At 37.9% G+C, this 22,054-nt stretch overlaps 1 protein-coding gene across 1 annotated transcript; it reads right to left on the reverse strand.

Moving 5' to 3' along the window:
* Positions 1 to 3,922: 3,922 nt before the first annotated feature.
* LOC135220209 (integrator complex subunit 2-like) lies at positions 3,923 to 20,962 on the reverse strand. The gene is made up of 6 exons (XM_064257491.1): positions 20,512 to 20,962; positions 16,873 to 17,014; positions 16,097 to 16,313; positions 11,341 to 11,471; positions 10,744 to 10,953; positions 3,923 to 4,171 (listed from the first exon to the last, which is right to left on the reverse strand). The coding sequence occupies exons 1-6, from the start codon at positions 20,796 to 20,798 to the stop codon at positions 3,923 to 3,925; spliced, it is 1,236 nt and encodes a 411-aa protein (XP_064113561.1). The 5' UTR covers positions 20,799 to 20,962.
* Positions 20,963 to 22,054: the final 1,092 nt, after the last annotated feature.

The following is a 22,054-nucleotide window of genomic DNA, read 5'->3' on the forward strand; positions in this document are numbered from 1 at the left end:
AGGAGCACTAGGCACGATCCCAAGATCCCTGAAAAAGGGGTCTCTGGAAAAAACTAGAGGCTGAAGTAAGCTCCGGGCCCTCATGCAGAAGAGTGTTGATCCTAGAAACGGCACACATAGTAAGAAAAGTGATGGACTCCTAAGGAGGCAGGATGCAACCCGGAACCCCCACACTATAAAATACCACCCAGTCGAATTGGAGGACTGTGATAGAGCAAAAAAAAAAAAAAAAAAAAAAAAAAAAAAAAAAAAAAAAAATCAATAATAATAATAATAATGGTAATGAAGAACAGTAGGAGAAGGAAAACCAACCATAAGCATGGCATGGATAGACTATAAGAAAGCCTTTCGACATGATACCTCACACATGGCTAATAGAATGCCTGAAAATATATGGGGCAGAGGGAAAACACCATCAGCTTCCTCAAAATACAATGCACAACTGGAATACAATACTTACAAGGTCTGGAAGTAAGACTAGCAGAGGTTAATATCAGGAGAGGGATCTTCCAGGGTGACTCACTGTCACCACTACTCTTCGTAGTAGCCATGATTCCCATGACAAAAGTACTACAGAAGATGGATGCCGGGTACCAACTCAAGAAAAGAGGCAACAGAATCAACCATCTGATGTTCATGAACGACATCAAGCTGTATGGTCAGAGCATCAAGGAAATAGATACCCTAATTCAGACTGTAAGGATTGTATCTGGGGACATCAGGATAGAGTTTGGAATAGAAAAATGCGCCTTAGTCAACATACAAAAAGGCAAAGTAACGAGAACTGAAGGGATAAACCTACCAGATTGGAGCAACATCAAAAACATAGATGAGACAGGATACAAATACCTGGGAATAATGGAAGGAGGGGATATAAAAACAACCAAGATATGAAGGACACGATTCAGGAAAGAATATATGCAGAGATTCAAGGCGATACTCAAGTCAAAACTCAACGCCGGAAATATGATAAAAGCCATAAACACATGGACAGTGCCAGTAATCAGATACAACGCAGGAATAGTGGAATGGACGAAGGCAGAACTCCGCAGCATAGATCAGAAAACCAGGAAACATATGACAATACACAAAGCACTACAACCCAAGAGCAAATACGGAACAGACTATACATTAACACGAAAGGAAGGAGGGAGAGGACTACTAAGTAATAGAGGACTGCGTCAACATCAAAAAAACAGAGCACTGGGGCAATATCTGAAAACCAGTGAAGACGAGTGGCTAAGGAGTGCATGGGAGAAGGACTAATAAAAGTAGACGAAGACCCAGAAATATACAGAGACAGGAGAATGACAGACAGAACAGAGGACTGGCACAACAAACCAATGCACGGACAATACATGAGACAGACTAAAGAACTAGCCAGCGATGAAACATGGCAATGGCTACAGAGGGGAGAGCTAAAGAAGGAAACTGAAGGAATGATTACAGCGGCACAAGATCAGGCCCTAAGAACCAGATATATTCAAAGAACGATAGACAGAAATAACATCTCTCCCATATGTAGAAAGCGCAATACGAAAAACGAAACCATAAACCACATAGCAAGCGAATGCCCGGCACTTGCACAGAACCAGTACAAAAAGAGGCATGATTCAGTGGCAAAAGCCCTCCACTGGAGCCTGTGTAAGAAACATGAGCTACCTTGCAGTAATAAGTGGTACGAGCACCAACCTGAGGGAGTGATAGAAAACGATCAGGCAAAGATCCTCTGGGACTATGGTATCAGAACGGATAGGGTGTTATGTGCAAATAGACCAGACGTGACGTTGATTGACAAAGTCAAGAAGAAAGTATCACTCATTGATGTCGCAATACCATGGGACACCAGAGTTGAAGAGTAAGAAAGGGAAAAAATGGATAAGTATCAAGATCTGAAAATAGAAATAAGGATATGGGATATGCCAGTGGAAATCGTACCCATAATCATAGGAGCACTAGGCACGATCCCAAGATCCCTGAAAAGGAATCTAGAAAAAACTAGACGCTGAAGTAGCTCCAGACTCATGCAGAAGGAGTGTGATCCTAGAAATGGCGCACATAGTAAGAAAAGTGATGGACTCCTAAGGAGGCAGGATGCAACCCGGAACCCCACACTATAAATAACACCCAGTCGAATTGGAGGACTGTGATAGAGCAAAAAAATAAATAAATAAAAAAATAAAAATAATAATAATAATTATATAATAATAATAATAATAATAATATAACATACATGTTTTATTCAAAATAATGGCTATTTCAGCCGTTTATTTTTTGTATAGAAGTTTCTCTAGTCTTATTACAGACTTTCCTCTGTACGCAAATTGGTTATCAAAATGCCAAATGGGGCATTTTAATAGCAATGTTTCATCCTTAAACCCAGAAGGACATTGTCGGGTAAGTGTTGTAGGACTGAAATTCTTGCGGGAGTCCTACATTATATAGTGAACACTCCGGATTTGCGGACTCTGGATTCACGGATTTCTCTCAGGAACACACACCCCCATTATTCGCAGAAAATTTGCCTATTAGCGGTATTTTTCTATGAGAAATTTCTTAAAATTCCTGGTTTTTTTTTTATCCATTTCATCATAAGATGCACTTTTTTGTGATGAAACTATTAAAAAAAAAAAAAAAAAAAAAAAAAAAAGTACAGGCACCCCACAGTTACCGTCGCTTTCAGTTAGCGGCATTTCGGGTTTACGGCGCTTGTTAAATATATGTACATACATTCATAACTGGGTTTTCCACTCTATAGGGTTTATAGCACCACTGTCTGATTATCGGTTGCCTAGGCTAGGTGCTGAGACCGCCTCATAAAATACAAACATCACGACAATGCATCTTATACTCTGCTCTTTTAAAAAGTTATCCTTTACTTTACAGTGTCTAATAATCAGATGAGGGCAGAGGTGAGATTATTTTGCCGTATTCAACTCAATTCAGAGCAATTTTCTTGCTTCTATTTAAGGTAAATTAATCTTTAGAAATTCTATTCTTATGTGACAAGGTTATTTTCTTTATATATGGAGTTTTGAAATGAAAATGGACTTAAATACATGAACTGACTTGCCTGCCAGAATAAAGATATGGAAGGAAACGTTAGCAGTTTGAAAAAGGTGACTCTCTCTCTCTCATACTAGGCCAAGATTTACCAGTAAGTTCATTGAATCTGACACTAAAAATTTGTATACTACCAGGCAGACCATAGTAAATGGCTAGACCAAATGAAATTCCACATTTTAATTAAAGAATTTGATTTACAAAATAAGGTAAAATATCTGGCTGTGACACTATCTAAGGCATCGTTAACAAGTCGAGGGCACCATAAAGTGAATTGCGACGTCCGTACTTTTGAATTTCAGTTACACAAATTTCGCTTAGTGTCGGGCCCCAAGTAACAGAACCCCTGCCGTTAACTGGGGGATGCCTGTATAAAACATTTTTAGTGGGTTTCTCTTGAATTTTAATTAACAAAATATGCAGTTTTACACATTTTTATAGGGGTTTCAAATATTTGCATGTTCTAGCCATTCGCATGGGGGGGGGTCTGGTACCCATCCCCTGTGAATATGGGGGGAACACTGTATATAGGCTGTTGCTCAGCATGGGGTTCTCAGCAATGAATTCTGATTGGCTAACTGGCTCAGCTGCTGATCCCCTGTTGGCTGATGCCTCAAGATCAGAGGTGAATTCTATTCTGACACTCCAGAAGTCACTCAGACTGTTGAAAGGGAAGGGAGCCTTTCCGTGCAGGATTCTGATTGGTTGGGGGAGGCAGTTGCATGATGTCACTACTTGCCGAATTTGTCATTGGCTAGTTGCTGATGCGTGACGTTTATGCCTGGTGTTTCTTGCTCTGAGGTGTCTTGTTCGGTGGTTGTATCTGGTGTGCTATTATTTAGTAATACCATGTCTTGGTTTAGACTTCTCCGTACACTAGTAGGCTTCTTGTCAAGGATGAGAATGGCTTCCAGCAAGCGTAGTCTTCTTGGGTCTGGGGCATTGCTGATGATGGTGGTGGATTGATAATGCTGTCACTGGATGGGACATAATTGAACAGGTGAGGGCATGGTTCTTGATAGCGCCCTCTTATATGTGACATGTGAGCTTGCACTGTAGTCAAGCCAATAGCATATAGTGCCCTCTTATAGGTGACATGTGAGCTGCACTGTAGTCAAGCCAATAGTACATGTTCAGGGACATCTGTGGAAAGGACATTGATATTGGTATACTACAATGGAACGCTTCAGGGGGTCTCCTGCAGGGGGTGAGGGGTTGTTCCTCATTATCAAGTTCCGAGTTCTTTTATTCTTGTAATGTACAAGCTTTATGCTTTTTCTTTCCTCGTGGGAGTGACATTTTCCATTACGATCTTCTTAAATGGCATTCTCCTCCTCCTGGTACTTTGAGTGCACAAAGGCCTTGTAGTATAAGGTGATGGTATGTTTTTATTCTTCAGGTGTCTTCATTTTTTATACCATTTCTCAAGAGCTTTCTTGATTTTATGGTTAGAGAGCTTTTTAGAGTACTTGGGGAAGCTCTGTCTAATTCTTGATGTGTGTGTCCCCCCCTGCCAGTGGAGCAGTGGGACAGGGCCCATCATACATAAGAGCTGACTGTGGTGCTCTTGAATCTGCACCATTAAGGCACATTCCTAAATTAGTTTTCTTCATGAAGACAAAAGTCCTAAGGTGTCTTCTGTCTTCGGAAAGAGTACATCAAAAGAGGGGAGGCTGTTGTCGGTGCCGAATTCTATTGATAATTCAGCACGCTACACTGCTGGAACGTGCGACAAAGGGCTTCAACTCATTCTCTGTGTCCGCTAACAAAGATGTCCTCAATAAAGCGGGCATATTTTCCGGAGGTGTTGGATCTGGGCGAAGACTCATTCCTTGACAGTGCCCATGTAGAAATTGGAAAATAGGACTCCTAACTGGGATCCCCATCATTATGCCATCTTTCTACCAGTGCATATGACTCTCAGTGGGTGGAGATGGGGGCCTCTTCTTTAGATTACATACAGATATCTAAAAGGACTTGCAGTGATGACTCTGGGATGCTGAGGGAGGGGTCGAAATCATCCCTAATAGACTCAGTCAAGGATAATTACATCGACAGGGACATTTATAAAAAAAAGAGATTCCATATCAAGGTCCTGATGGTGGCAGTGACTCTCTAACTGCGAGATGGAATCTGGCAGGAGCTCTATCTCAAGGCGCTTCGTGGGGTCTTGGCTTAGATATGAAGTGGCAATTAAGCCCTACTCTAAGTAGAGCATCTTGGTTGGGGGAGGGTCTGAAGTCCGTGAGGTTATATAGCCTTGTGTGCATTGCAGAACTCGCACCTTAACCTCATAAGAGCGATAAGCTTCTGCATGATGACTTTCATGTCGCACTTAAAGTCACCCCCACAAGATTCATCCAGCAGTTAGAGAGCCGCCGCACCAACAGGACCTCTGACGCCCTCCAGCCCCTACTACTTGCCGAGGACCTCACTGAGCGGGGCACATACAGGAACAGTATATGCACCCTTGAAATGAAGGCAGCAGCCAGGAGTTGAAGCAGAAAGAGAGCATCACCATCCAGCGGGCAGACAAGACAACTGCTTTTGTCCTCAAAGAGACTGACGAATATCACAAGAAACTTGATGATATCCTGTCAGACTCCTCCAAATTCAAACAGCTTTCCCACAACCCAACTGATGATATCAAGTAGGATGCCAACAATATCATCAGCACTGTCAACACTGCAACTAATGCTGTGCATCTCCCCCCCAATCCAAGGAGATTTCAGATTAAGTTACCTATATGGTAACGTTAAGGATTACAAAGAGGGCAATCCACTCCGCCTTGATTATCAGCCAGATGCTCACACCCTACTTACGGTTTTGGCATAATGCCTAAAACACCATTATTCTGACCCCCTGCATCCAATGTAGCTATAGTCTTCAAATCATCTACCGAGTCCTAGAGAAGATCAATGATTTCCCTGGCATAGTACTATCACTTCCCTTGATATGGAATCGCTTTTCACAATTGTCCCCGTTGACAAAAATATAGATCTTATCCTTGACCGAGTGTATAGGGATGAATCGACCCCTCCCCCTCAACATCATAGTGTCATCAGTACAAGCCCTTTGGGACATCTGTACAAATAGGGCCCGCATCTCCAACCCACCCAGGGCATATGTACCGGCAGAAAGCGACATAGCTGGGATCCCCATTACAAGACCTATTAAGCCAATTTCTACATGGGCACCTCAAGAACAAGTCTTTGCCCAGATCCAGCGGCCCCGGAAATATGCCCAGAACATATACAGGCATGATTACTATGTGGCCACAGAGAGGATTTCATGTCACGTACAAGAGGGTGCTTTCATGAATCATGCCCTCACCTGTCACAATTAGACTCCATCCAGTGAAATCATCAACACCACCACCATCATCGGCAATGCCCCAGACCCAAGAGGACTACGCTTGCTGGAAGCCATCCTCATCCTTGACAAGAAGCCCTCTTTGAATACTACTCAAGAGCCTTCCTACTCCGCTACTAGCATAGGGAGAAGCCTACACCAAGACACGGTATTACTAAATAATACCACACAGATACAACCACCGAACAAGACACCTCAGATGAAGAAACACCAGGCATTATGTCACACAACAGCAATTAGCCAATGACAATTTGGTAAGTAATGACGTCATGCAACCGCCTCCTCTAACCAATCAGAATCCTGCACTGAGAAGCCCTTCCCTTACGACAGTCTGAGTGACTTCTGCAGCGTCCACATAGGACCCTCCTCTGATCCTGAAGCAATCCACCAACAGGGGATCAGCAGCTGAGCCAGATAGTCAATTAGAATTTGTTGCTAAGGACCCATGCTGTGCGACAGATTATATATATTGTAGGACTCCTGCAAGAATTTCAGTCCTACAAAACCCTGCCCGACAATGTCCTTCAAGGATTAAGGAAGAAACTTTGCAAGAGACAGAGAGAGAGAGAGACGAGAGAGAGAGAGAGATGAGTAAGAGAGAGAGAGAATCCGATGTCCCCGAGCAAGAGGAATTTAGAATGAATCATTTAGTATCTTGTCGATTAGGCTTGATCCAATTTGTACTGCATTTTGTATAATAAATTCAATTTGACAAACACCACATTTTTTACATATATCCCTGTAAGGGAATTCTTCCCTAACAATGTTGTGTAGTTAGAATTATACATGTTTTGGATTTTCCCATCACTAGTAGTTGGCACCCCTTGAACGGCTTCTGGTTGCGACTGAAACTAGATACGTAATCTTGACTATTTTCATTTAATACCTTTCTTATTTTGATTATTTCGTAAGCTGTTGTTTTGAATGATTATCCATTTTATCTCCTATGTTTAACTATGACTACGACTCTATTACTACTATTCTATTCTCCTTGCTCCTACTCCTCGATTCTCCTTGTCCCCCGCTACTTTACCCTCCTTGCCAACTCGTGAATCTTTCTTCGCCACCTCTTGATGACATTTTATTTAGACAATTAGTTTCTTCTGGTTCTGCTTCATCAAGCAACAGTGAGCTCTCGGGATATTACCAGTTATACCTGTGAAATAGGACTTGATAATTGTTCTAGATTAAGTGATTTCATTTGAAGTGCATCCCATTTTTAAATTGCTAATTCATGTGTTTCTTTAGCCACACAGAGGTAGTGCCCCATTCCCCCTACTGACATTGGTGTCTTAATTGATGCAAGCCTGCATCCCATTTGTTGTAAATTGGACACTTGGATGACATTCAAGACAGCTGCTTCAAATCACCGTAAGGGCCATACAGACTTGTGTGAATGTTTGCAGCAGTTGATGACCGTCATTAGTGAAACACTGAAAATAGTCTCATCACCACAAACATACGCTAGTTTACAGCAGGAACCCAACTACGTATTCACATCAGTTATCCGGAAAACTAATGTAATATCAACTACGCCCGAGAAATGCATACTAAAAATTAAGTATTGTCTATTGCTACAGCAAATCAGAATCTTAATGTTTTTGTTATTATATTGGTATTTTACTTCCACTTTTGATTTATGCCTTTTAATGGTTATGCTCATCTCTGCTGAAAGTGAAGGTAATTGGTGGTTATTAAATCAGAGAAAAGCCACTACACACTTTGGAACCACCATTTCCTTTACAATCCCCTATCTGGCATTTTAATAGCCAATTTGAGTTCAGAAGAAAAGTCAGTAATAAGATTAGAGAAACTTCTATATAAAAAAACCCACCCTCTGTATAGAGAACAATCTGAGAAACTAAAATGGGCATGTTAACTTTCTCAGATTGCCATACCTAGCACCCTTCACCTTATTTATTGAACCACTTTGATCTGACTCCCAAAAAAGCAAACTGATCAGCTATGCTCTGAGCAGCAGGGGCCTAGAGCATTTGACAAGATCTGCTTCTTTCAAGTTATAAGCATATAGTACTACAGTGGGGCATCACTTAGTCGCGGATCTGCACTCACGGAATCAGCCATTCACAGGTTTTTTTCTTGGACCACTTCTCACGCTATATCGCTGGTATGAATCGCAGCATCGCGGGACAAACATATATAACAAACATATATATCTATCTATATATATATATCTATCTATCTATCTATCTATCTATATCTATCTATCTATCTATCTATCTATATCTATCTATCTATCTATATCTATCTATATCTATCATATCTATCTATCTATCTATCTATCTCTATATATATATATATATATATATATATATATATATATATATATATATATATATATAATATATATAAATATTATATATATAATATATATATATATATATATATATATAAATATATATATATATATATATATATATATATATTATATATATATATATATATATATATATATATATAATATATAGGCTATTTGTGGAGTAATTTCATATCAGTGAAATCAACTTTTATCTATGCGAGGCCAGCCAGCTGACAAAATGTACGTAAGTATATGAAAATCAAATTATGGTAGCGTTCACAGCAAGATTATTTTTCGAAATTTTAATAGTACTAATCGTGGTAGTAATAATGTTTGGAATATACGTAACATTCATTTTCAATACAAAATACCATTGCTATTCTGGTAGTAAATAATAGTTTAGAATGATCATATGTACTCTGCAATGTTAGGGGTTTGTGGCAGCGATGAAGCAAATAAAATAACCTATCCTTTTAGGCTACGTGTTTAGGAAAAACATGACAGAATCGACTTGGCGACTTAGTTTATTTTGATATTTTCAATGGTACAATAACTATCATTTGTACTACTAACACCATCTTCACATAAAAAATGTACGGTTGCAAGTGCTAGTACGATGAGCGGATCTGTTGAGTCCAATATTACTAATTTTGCATTTTTAATGCTACCTTTCATTTTCTTGAGGTAATTAGCAAGAAAATTTTCAATCTAGCATCTGGCAGGAAAACTTGCATTTGTTTTCAAATACATCTAGCATATGTATTTTGACATCAAATTTGTGTAATGTTAGGTTGAATATTTCTTTTATTCTACTATGTTTGATATATCATGTAAGAAAAAAGAACAAAATCTTGCAAAACCATTTTTAGGAATTGGACAGAATAGGTTCGAAATTATTAGGAATCATGTAACATAATGTACAAGTACACTGTGTATGTTAGAAACACGTTTGAATCGAAAGAGAGAGCAATCGGTTGAAATAGGCTGGGTGGCATTGTTGTATATGATGTGAATTTTTTAGCACTTTATGGAGCAAAACCTAGCAAGAAATTGCCATTCCCATTTGGCAACACTTGCCTACCCATGTTTGGTTTATAATGTTATTGAAGTCATGTTCGCCGCGTTCTTTAAATTGTACCCATATGAACGAGTTAATTATGTGGCATCCAAAAGCCCTGACTCTTTTACTCTTATAAGAAAGATGCCTAAAGGTCAGATGAAGGTTTTATGTGTTCATATAATAAACCGTGTTGTGAAAGGAAGGGAAGAGAAGTTTTGCTGCATGCTGCTGGTAGCATTATCTTTATTATTCATCCGATTGCACTGCAAAATGATCGCCATCTTTATGAACATAGATCGTTGGTGATTACCCATATGATTTACATAATTTTGATATTTCTCTTACCTCTCTCCCTCTCTTTCCTTATAAAAGGAAAAAGGCCCACGTAAGTACGTATTAGCACATGCGTATGTAGGCTTCTAGCTGTAATCCATAGGCTAGTAGGCTACATATGTACAGTAGTATGTATATACTACTACATATATTTTTAAGGCTAATGTTGTAAAATAACTTTGAAACTGTCTTGAATCTAGTTTAAGGTGATAGTTGAAGACATATTTGGTGTTTGAACTAAAGTAGGCAGTTATAATCATTGGAATAGTGGTCTTGGATGGGTTAATTATTAAAGTAGGCAGTTTTAAGCAATTTTTGAAGGGGGGTGGGGGGTACCAGGATAACACAGGTATTTACTTATCACGGGGAGGTTCAGGGCCCTATCCCCGCAATTATCAAGGCCTTACTGTATGTACGTTGACCTGTGGAGATAACTAGTGTCTTAGTGATACCTGGTGATGATATCACACATTCATGATGCCCAGAATAGATAGATGATATTATGATATCTATATACAGTAGTCATACAAAGTATAAATTGCTTCCTGAAAAACAAGTTTTTTTAATATTAAGAGATAAGATTATAACCACTTACCCTCTGTCCACTCTTGACAAACTGCGCAAACCATGTGCGTTGCTGATGATTATGGGAAAGGAGAAGGCCTGTAATAAAACTTACTACATCTCCACTCTCTCCTCCATAAACTGTTCCAATTCCCCCCACACTCCCTGAAGAACAAACATTGCTTACTCCAGCATCCAAAGTCAAGTACACTGCCAGACCTGGCATACGACACTGCTCCACCTGTTAATACATAAACCAAAGTTGGTAAATAGATTACCTGTTGAATTAACATGTGCATACATTACCCCCTTGAATAAGCTTACTAACTAGGTCATGTTGTGTTTTGTTGCTGCCATTTAGCCTTTTTCACAAAGACTGTATAAAATGTTTAATATGAGATGTGTCTTTATACAAAATCACGGCTAAATAAAAACAAACGGTACATGTTATCCTCTGGGAATTATAACAGGAATTCTTGGGCGTCACGTGTACTTTCAGCCATTTAGGTATGGACAAGTAATTAAGAATTACTATATACAGTACAATAAATTTCAATAATATATAACCATGCAGAAACATTATTACAGTACTTATTAGTAGTAGTTACATACAGTCAAGTATACTTACACAAAGAGCTCTAACATTAAGTGCTTGGCTTGGGTTCATCTGACATAAAGTTCTAACAGCTTGGAGACGTAACAAACCACTTGGACTATCCTCATCTTGCTTGTCACCAGCCATTACTAATCCTGTCACAACTATGAACAGAATCAAAATTAAAAAATACAGCAGTACTGTATTCTTTGGTAACACCACCGTTAATTATTTATTATTCACACTTAACTATCTGTTGACATATCTTTATTTAATATATTTAATTTTTCAACTTTAACTTTATTATCTATTTTATTAAATTTCTTGGCTGTATGTGTGCCTAGGAGAATCAGTGGGATGGACAGCCAGCTCCTCCACTTGCACTTCATTAACACCACTCACTTTACATTCCATAAGAACTTTCACTGACACACCTGTGACAGTATTCACTAACAACTCAACTCCAAGGCGGCAATGGTGTTGGGGTAGAGAGCTACACCGCTGGGACAAGGATTAGATGGAACAGTCTAAGGACTGGGAATGGATGAAATCACAGGCACAAAAAAAAAAAAAAAAAAACAGAAACCTCAATGGAAGGCCTAGCTGACTTCTGACTAGCTGTTGTCTTATCTTATTTAAGTCTCTGTCCTCTGTCTATCTCTTGCTGAATTTGATAGATGTGAGTTTAAAACTTTCCATTGTTTAGTATCCCAGCCCTCATACTCAACACAAGACTTCTCTAATGAGCATCCTCACACTCAACACAAGACTTCTCTAATGAGCATACTTGTCTCCTGCAACTCATACACTGTGTAAGTCATACTTAGCTGAGGTTAACCTGGTATTGCAACCTTCACTGCAATAGCAAGTGCTAGATGTGCTTACATCAGACATTGTCATGCAAACAGGTCAAAGTCCAAATAATGAAGTCACATCCAGAAAGTTGCAAAATGTGAAAACTAAAGGGTCTGTCCAAATCTCTATCTAATTAAATTGCTGAAAGACTACCAAAAACAAAATAGTTAAAAATTCTCCAGACTATAAAATCGGTAAGGTATTTGAATTTCAAACCAGCTGCTGCTCAAAATCCCATCATAAGCCAGCAGAAACAAATTGGAACTCTTGGCTCAGCTGTTCCTCTTCTTCCCGAAAGTGGGCAGAACTAGTTACCTACAACAAAAACAAAAGAATCGCTATCAAGAATTTCAAAATTTAGTTGCCAATACAGTGGAACCTCTACATACGAAAGTCCCTACGTACGAAAAATTCAGGTTACAAAAGCAGAGACGAAGATTTTTTTGCTTCTGTGTATGAAAATAATTCAGGTTGCGAAAGGGTAAAGTCCGAGATTCGCCCGGGGCGCTGAGAACAATTTTGAAATTGGCGTGTCGCCAACTCAGTAGACTCGCCACCTTCCTCCCGCTCTCCCATTGGTTCCTGATGCTAGTCGCCGCCATAAGATCCTGCTCTCCTATTGGTCAGCATCTGCCCCATCATGCCTCTATGTAAAGGCGTTCCTTGACCATTTTTTGCGGAAGCGTTATCGTAAACACCTGGAATTCGTTCGTTCACATATATTTCGTTTGTTAACGTAAATTCGTGTTATAGTCTGTCCAGAATGTCATGAAACATAGAGTAGGTTTCCGACGTTGCCGCTTTGCGCCAATTTCATTCATTAAATCTCACTTAAGGCAAAAAAACAGTGTACATACACATTGCCACATCTACGTGAAATGAAAAATATTAGGGGTACAGGAAATAATTCTGTTATATTTCTGGGTGAAACCTGGATTAATCAGAATTATAGTCACCAAGTGTTGGATGGATGAAAGTTCGACAGCAGCAACTGGAATAAACCCACCAAGCGGGAATGGGAGTAGAATTATCATTTTGCATGCTGGATCTGAGCAAAGATTCATGCCAAATGCACAGTTGGTACTCAAAACAAAGAACGACAGTGACTATCATCACCAAATGAATCACATTGTATTCGAAAAATGGTTACGAGAGCAGCTCATACCCAATATACCACAACAGTCCGTTATAATCATGGACAACGCATCATACCATTCAGTGCAAAGTGACAGACCTCCTACCATGGCAAGCACAAAGGGAGTGATCAAAGACTGGTTAAGATATAAAGGTGAAAATCCCCCAAAATATCTGACAAAGTGTGAATTCCTTGAAATGGTGAAAGCAGTGAAACATGTAATACTCCAAAATATGTCATCGACAAGATAGCTTTGGAAAAAGGCCACAAGGTTGTAAGGCTGCCACCTTATCACTGCCATTATAGTGCAATTAAACTCATTTGGGCGCAGGTTAAAAACTATGTAGCCAAAAGGAATACATTTAAAATGACAGATCTAACATCTTTGCTGCAAGAGGCACTGTCATGCGTGACAGCAGAAAATTGGAAAAATGCCGTTAATCATGTTGAGAACATCATTATAAAAGACAGAGAATGATATTGCTGTGAATCAGTTTGTTGATTCATTTGTTATAGAAGTAACTTCATCTGATGAAGAATAGTACAGTGCACATTAATGCTGAGAAACACTGGAAGATTATCTTGATTTAATTTAACGAAAACTTGTTTTATTTTGTTGTTTAGTTTTATCCTGTGATGGTAAACAACACATATTTTTATAAACAATTTATTTTATGGGAAAAATCTTTATTGATTTCACTGCATACATTTGTTTTATCTCCTTGTTTCTATGTTAGAGGTTTCATCCTCATATGAGAATTTACTTCCTGTTAACCAAGAAAAATTTTTTTATACTAAAACAGAGCCTTATTTTAAAGAAAATGTCTAATAATTTAATAGTTTCATTATCCTAACATCCAAGAAATTGTTTTAATGGAGAAAAATATTATTTTATGAAATTATTAAATCATCAATTTTACAACAAATATGGTAAGAGAGAGAGAGAGAGGAGATGGAGAGAGAGAGAGAGAGAGAGAGAGAGGGAGGAGAGAGAGAAGGAGAGAGAGAGAGAGAGAGAGAGAGAGAGAGAGAGAGAGAGAGAGAATGACGATGCTGGGCTACAGATATCTTCAAGAACCTGACTACACATTTGATAATGTTCAAATATAAACTGATTCAATCAGAATTCAAATTATATATAATGAATAAAAGTTAAAGCTTTATGAGTAATAAAGCTCGTAAACATTTAGTACATTAAGATTCCAGTATTGTACTGAACTAGATTGATTGTAGGGTACAGAACGTTAAATCTTTATTTTCATCTGAGATAAATCTCTTAAAAGTTGTAGAAAAACTGTGATACTTGTCTCCCGTACTTTATATGGTGCTCGAACTCTTCCTAAAAAAAATTTTTTACATGAATGTTTTTAAAATAAACAAAGCAATCAACTTTATGAGCTGTTTTTGAAACACAAGGTCAACTTAATCCACAACAACCATTCAGCTTTTGTGTGACTGGAAAGATTCAGATTATGGGATTAAAAAGGAAATTTTACGACCGTATTAAAGGACCCGGAATGGAAGGATGCTGGGATTAGCTTGAGTCAGATTAAAAGTCTTGAGGAAGTTTGGCAACGTCGCAAACCTACTCGATGTTTCATGACATTCTGGACAGACTGTAGTGATTTCGTTTTTTTTGTACTGTAAGTTACTTTATCATGTTGTGTGTGAACTTAATGACTTACATTATTAGCCATGGGTCCCAAGAATGTTGCTGAAGTTCACGGAAAGAAGAGGATGTTTTCTATGGAGATGGAGATAATCAAGAAGTGTTAATGTTTTCTGCCATTTGTTAACGTGTTTCGTAAAGTTTAGTGTTCATGCTTTCTGCCATTTTTTAATGTGTTTCATAAAGTTAAGTGTTCATGTTTTCTGTCGTTTGTCCTCCCCCTCTGTCACCACTTTCGGACATCACCTCACTCAAAAGGTAAGGTTCCACATTTTACTACATACATACGTACATGTACAGTGGTGCTCAAATCTCATGCGACATGATTCTTTTTGTATCGTTCAGATTCTCAGACTCAACGTGACGCTGCCAAGTAGTGTTAAACTTTTTTTTTTATTTCTAATTTCATACATGTCAACAAGTTTGCGAATTCACAGCTAGCCCTATTTTCTTTATGGTTATATAAATATGATCCCTGTTATGCATTGGTATGATTCGTAATCTATATGGTTTGAACTGATTATTATTTTCTTTTTTTTACATTGCTTAGCTCAAAGTGCGGTGTGATTAGGTTAGCGGTGCCATCAGTGAAAGCACACTTAACATGCTCCTCAGACTGGTCAACATATCCACGTCTGCAGCATTATGACAGTAGACCTAACAAGCTCAACAGTCATAACAACATTTTCAAAGTAGGAATATGAATTACAACCAGTTTTCTTTGAATGTTGAAGTTTATGCTGTGTTGCAAAATGTTTTATAGGCCTAAAGAAATAATCTAAGCCTTCTGAGATGTAATCTGTTACTAGTGAATTTATTTGTAGAGATTACCTGTTCCTTGAGGAACACAATAGGAATATGAATCACAACCAGTTTTCTTTGAATGTTGAAGTTTTAAGCTGTGTTTAAGCTGCTTGTATGTTGCAAAATGATTTACAGGCCTAAAATAATTTCTAAGCCTTCTGAAATGTAATCTGTTATTAATGTTTTTATTTGTAAAGATTACCTGTTCTTTGAGGAATAAAAGATGGTGATTTTGATTATATGGAGAAGATGGAACTGCATGATAAAAAAATGTAATGAGAATCGTTAGCTACTACAATCATACAACGTATACAAAGTGCCTCTACCTTCTCTAAAACAGTCGGGCTGGTTAGCTACCATACGAGCAATAAGTGTGGGGCCATTAGTAACATGAAGGAGCGCCTCTGCTACTTCTGCCGGCTGTAGCAAAGCCGGAAGTTCGGCTAATGCAATACACAGCACATCGCTCACTTCTTCCAAATAACAGGGATTGTCAAACAATTCTGAGGACTTGTGATAAAAATCCTGGCGTGGTTCACGTATCTGAAATCACATGAAATCTACTGTTAATGGTGACTACCCCAATGCACTTACACATCCAGGCCCCTATAAATTTTCATTACTATGCTTGGAGAAATAAATCCAGTTACATAAGCATACATGTATTTAAAAATAAATCTCTGCAGAGCACATCTGGGAATCTGTTCAATTCCTCTTTTCAGACTCAAGACTCATGCTACTGTGCGTATTTTTTAATTACTTTGCTTATTTACAAATAAATGTAGTGTATAAAATTCCAATGATAATGAGCAGCAACAACATATATTCTTATTTTCAATGGTTTCTGACATACAGATCAGACTGATTTTTATTTAGTATAATTTTCCTAAATTATTAACAAGAACAAAAAGTCTAAAATGCTTCATCTTGTATGCCATAAACAAGTGAAAAACAGAAATGTAAAATAAACAAGTAAAAACAGAAACGTAACCCAAAAAGCCTTTCTGAGAATGAAAATTGCATACAGATAAGGCTGCCTTCTAACATACTTTGCATAAGAAGGCCAAATATTAAGTTATGTATTGAAATTATTAAAACTTGCCTGAGCCATCACAAGCAGTAACTCCGATAACAAGAGTCGCAACCTGCGAGTAGGATCTGAGCACTCAAACTCCAAAGCCAGTCCATCTGTTAAATTTTGCACAAGGACACTCTCACTCTGACTGCTTCCACCAAGTTTCTGCCTATGATTTGGAATGAAATAAACATCTTTTAGCATACTTAATTATATAATATACATTCATAAAAATCTCAAAACCTGTTGCTACAGAATTACATGGCAAATCGCTACAGGGGCACCATGATACAGTAAGTATATAATAAATATGGTTTAAAAATGTAAACAATAATACTGCTTTGTTTATGCTTAAGGCCAAAGAAAAATCAATGGTAAAGTGCAAAATTAATGAGAAAAATATCACAATTTTTGTTAAGTATAAATTGTATTTTTCCTACCAGATGGTAGTTACTGCCTAACCACTTGTTCAAGAATTTAATGGCCGTATTTCAGCCTATGCCGAAAGTAATTCCTAATGTAAAGAACCAAGGGTTTGTATATCGTGTAAGGAACAAATAAGTGATAACGGTGTAGACACACCATTGCTGCTAACCCTTAACACGTAAAGGTGAAAGGCAGCTAGCAAGGCTTCTCACAAGAAGTGGGTTTGTATATTATTATAGCCAATTAATTATTAATATCAAACACAGTATATATATTCAAAATATTAAAAACAATAAAAAAAGATCTCGCTAGGAAATCGTGATTAATGGCTTGGTCAGCAAGAGCTCACAAACACGTCTTCAATGAAAAACGGCAGAAAGCAATAGAGTATTTACATCCGAGCAGGCAGATCTATCTCCCTACCAGAAGGTAGTTACTGCCTAACCACCTTGATTAAGACTTTAACAGCCATGTTCCAGCTTCACCGTAAAGTACTAATTCCTAATGTAAAGGATAGAGGGTTTATATATCATGTAGGAACAAACAGACTGATTAATACTCCTCAACCTATTGCTACACAGTCCAGGAGGAACTTTCAACAAATGGATTAGGTTAGCATGGAAACATCACCTCCTCAGGCAAGAGTAGACTAGACATCCTCCGTTAGGTTAGCTTTCATTAGAATGTGATAGTAATGTCACAGTCAGTTGTTCACTCAGTTTGTTCTCCTGCCACCAAAAAAACTATGGTTCCTAGCCTACTGGACTTCCCCCAAAGGCATGTTAGATACACAAATAGATAAAATATAAAATAAGAGGCAAAGCACTGAGACCTGTGAGGTTATTGAGCACAGAAATGGAAATTGACACTAAAAAGCTTTGAGACTACAAAGGCGTGATATTGCATATAGATTAACCATGCAGTCAACACCAGAGAACATAAAACATATGCTTTTTTAGGTAAAACTAGGGAACAGCTCTGCATAGTTTAATACGTACCTAGGAAATTGATTTTCCCTTTACGTACGTACTTTTAGTGTTGCTGATAAAGGAAGTGATGTCATTTATTGTCAGTTAATTATTATTGACCTCACATCTTTATCAGGGACACTGGAATGGTTCCGTCCAAACACAAGGCAACTCTGCACGGATTATTACCTGGGTGGGGCAAAACACAGGAAGAGAGAATGGACATGTTGTTATGATGGCCACCCTGGATGTCATAAGGGAGCCATATGTTCAAGAAGGATTGGCTAACCTAACCTATACTCTGTTTTTTTTTTCATCTGTACACCCGCCTGTGGTGTTTGCATATGGTAACACTGCGTCCCGGACTTTAGATAGTTACACTATGTGTAAGTTTTAGGTAAATTAAAGGATATCTGGGTGTACATTTGTATCTGAAAAGTGTTTTAATAATTTACTGCATGCGAATTACTCCGTTAATATTCGAAATATGGTATAGTTATTATTGTTGAATGTAAGCCGAATGTAACATCTAAAGCCCGGGACGCAGTGTTACCTGCGCAAACACCACAGGTGGGTGGACAGATGGAAAAAAACCGAGTATAGTAGGCCGCGTTACCTAGCCAGGGGCCCATTGACGGACCCCCGGTGAAGGAAACTCCATTTTATACCAAAAACTCCCCTATGACACTGCACATGTGCAATAACATTCCAGGATTGCCAGCATACAATAACACGCTCAATTTGCAACTAAAACACCGCAGAGCAAGTCAATCACCAAGGAAATAACTGACACACCACTATTGCTTAGATTAACCAATTAGCCTAAACTTTGTCTCTGAACATTTTTTGGAGAAAATCTACACAATCAGATATATATAGTATATACATATATATATACTATATATATATCTTATATATATATATAGTATATATATAATATAAATATATAAATATATATATATATATATTAAAAATATAAAATATATATATATATATATACACATAGATATAATATATATATACATATATATATATATATATATATATATATATATAAATAGATATATATATATATATATATATATTATATATATATATTATATATATATATATATATATATATATTATATATATAATATATCTAGGTAATCACAATCCTCAAAAAATTTCTAAGTGTTTTTTTAACACTGACAGTCAGTGCTCTGATAAGAGTTTGTTTCTCCTTAATATTTCACTAGGCTATGGTTCTGATAAAAGTTTGTATTAACTTAAAACTGCATTATGGTTAGTTATGTTAAATGTCTCGGTGTCATGTGACCCAGGGAAAATATTACAGGTGTCAGACATTTTCTCTTGTCATTTGGTTCAAGTCTTTCATGAAATGAACATACCTATGTCCAGTCATGTTCCTCCAATAATTTTGGTTATTGTCAGTTAATTCATAATTTTTATTAATATGAACCACTATGCATCGATTCTTTAAGGCAACATGGAGTGTTCCGGTTACTATGTTTCTGATAAAAGAGAGAAAAAGAAAATATTACAATTTTACTGATGACTATACGATGATGAGACTGAAGTCACAATCGACAGCAAGAAGAACAGCAAATAAATGCCGGGGTTTGGGATGGAGGGGAAGCCGCCACTAGGCTATGCACCACCGCCTACATGGTTATGTTAGGTTAGGATGGTGTCTGGGGGGATGGAGCCCCAAGCCAAGTAACACGGCCTACTGGGTTGGGTTAGGTTAGGTTGGGTTAGGATGGTATCCTTTGTTCCTATACTTAATTAGCCTAGGTATTTCTTTGTGTTTTAATGTGTTTTGAATGACTATGATAGGTAAAATAAAGGACTAGCTAGCTAAATGTGGGAATGAGTGTTTTTTTGGTTGGATGTACTACTATCTACCTAGCTATAGCTAGTACGGGTGCACAGTAGCTAATAACTCAAAAACAACTCCTTTCCCACATGTATTACTATCATAATCACTCAAATGACATTAAAACACTCAAGAAAATAACATTCTAGGCTACTAAATTATACTAAGTACTAGGTACCTACTACCTAGTAGCTATAGTAGGCTAGCAAGGTAATTTAAGAAAAATGAAGTTGGAACTGTTGTAAAAATTTACCTACTACCTAATGCAGTTCGATACCCTAGTTCTACCATTTTTTATGGTCAAATACATCAAAACCAACCTTAGGGTAACCTCACTTACTATGTTCATTGAATAACCTAACCTCACGGAAGGCTAGGTACCTAAATTCCTACCTCAGTTGCTGCTCTTTTTTGACATCCACTTCAAGTGCCGGGAAGTCGATAGAAAGAAGAGCCACTAGGGAGTTGACCACTTCTATCCCAGACAGTATTCTCAGTATAACCTTCCGTCCGGCGATGCATTCCTCGGAGTGATCCAAGGGCGCGATCAGACTCATCCGGACGAGACATGGCAGGATCGGACGGATCTCTTCCTCCCTGCAGAAGGCTAAGGTGTGGATGTCGGACTTCTCGATGGCCTTAAACACTCGAGGCGACACTGGAACCGTTATTGGAGGCATGGCGCTCAAAGTATTTGAAGCGTAATTGTCCAATATAATCACATTTTTCGTCCAAAGAGGGGTAAGGCAACAGAGTTAATCAGAGTAAGCGTAGAGGACACCTCACTTCCACACAAACACCAGCGTACTGCTGAACTGAGTGAATTTGATGCCGACAGCCGAATGCCCGAGTCTGAACTTTGATAGTCGCTTCTTCTTCTTCCATTTCTTATTCCATTTTATTTTTGGATAGGGAATCTTTTAGTCGGCCCATTATTATTATTATTATTATTATTATTATTATTATTATTATTATTATTATTATTATTATTATTATTATTATTATTATTATTATTATTATTATTATTATTATTATTATTATTATTACGATGGTGGAGCTAAGAGATCCTCACAGGTCGCCAATCTTTACCTGGAAAATTTTCATCTAAAATAAATACGAGATAACTTCGCTCACTTGGTAAAAAGGAAGGAGGTTGGCTCGATCCGTTACAGTATATAATATCATTATTTACGAAAAAAAAGAGGTAGATATACGTACCTCACTGTTGCTGAATGCCAACTGGTAGATTATGTTTTCACTGTTACCTGAAGACTTCAAACAATATTGTAGGTGAACTTTTAAAAGCTAAATGGAGCGATCCGCAGATTGCCAAACACGGTATTAAATTGCAACCTATATCTTATTCATGAGAGAATGAAACATTGCAACATCCTTTAAGCAAATCCTCAAGAAATGGAAAAAGCTTATACCTTAATTAGGAAACAAACGCATACGGAGACATATCACAACAAGCAATAAAAAGCTCAATCCAACGAAACTTAATGCTAATTGGTCGAGCATTATTTCTTCGTTACGAACCAATTCTCGGCGGAATTCCCGTTGCAGGCCGCCCAAGTTGACGACGGGTGACAGAGTTGGCACGGAGCACTTACGTAGATGCGTGAATCCATGGGAGGTTGGGATCACTACTTGATCTTGATCCCAGGGCTAGGATGACCCCCCACCTGCAAATATTGGTAGAAGGCTCCCAGGTGACAAATGAATTTTGAGGGAACTCGAACATAATCATATCTAACGATGGATGTAAAAAAAAAAAATGTTCCCCTTGTTGTCTGTATTCTGTCCCAGTTTCTCCACCAAATGAGTTACCAATAAAACAGAGAAAGGCAGGATTAAATTGGGTTGGACCGTGAACTTTAAAAGAAGGGAGCGTGCAACAGAAAAAGTTGGAGACTGAGAGAGGAAATAGTTTCAC

Source organism: Macrobrachium nipponense, chromosome 20, assembly GCF_015104395.2.
Source record: "Macrobrachium nipponense isolate FS-2020 chromosome 20, ASM1510439v2, whole genome shotgun sequence".
Taxonomy (NCBI): Eukaryota; Metazoa; Arthropoda; class Malacostraca; order Decapoda; family Palaemonidae; genus Macrobrachium; species Macrobrachium nipponense.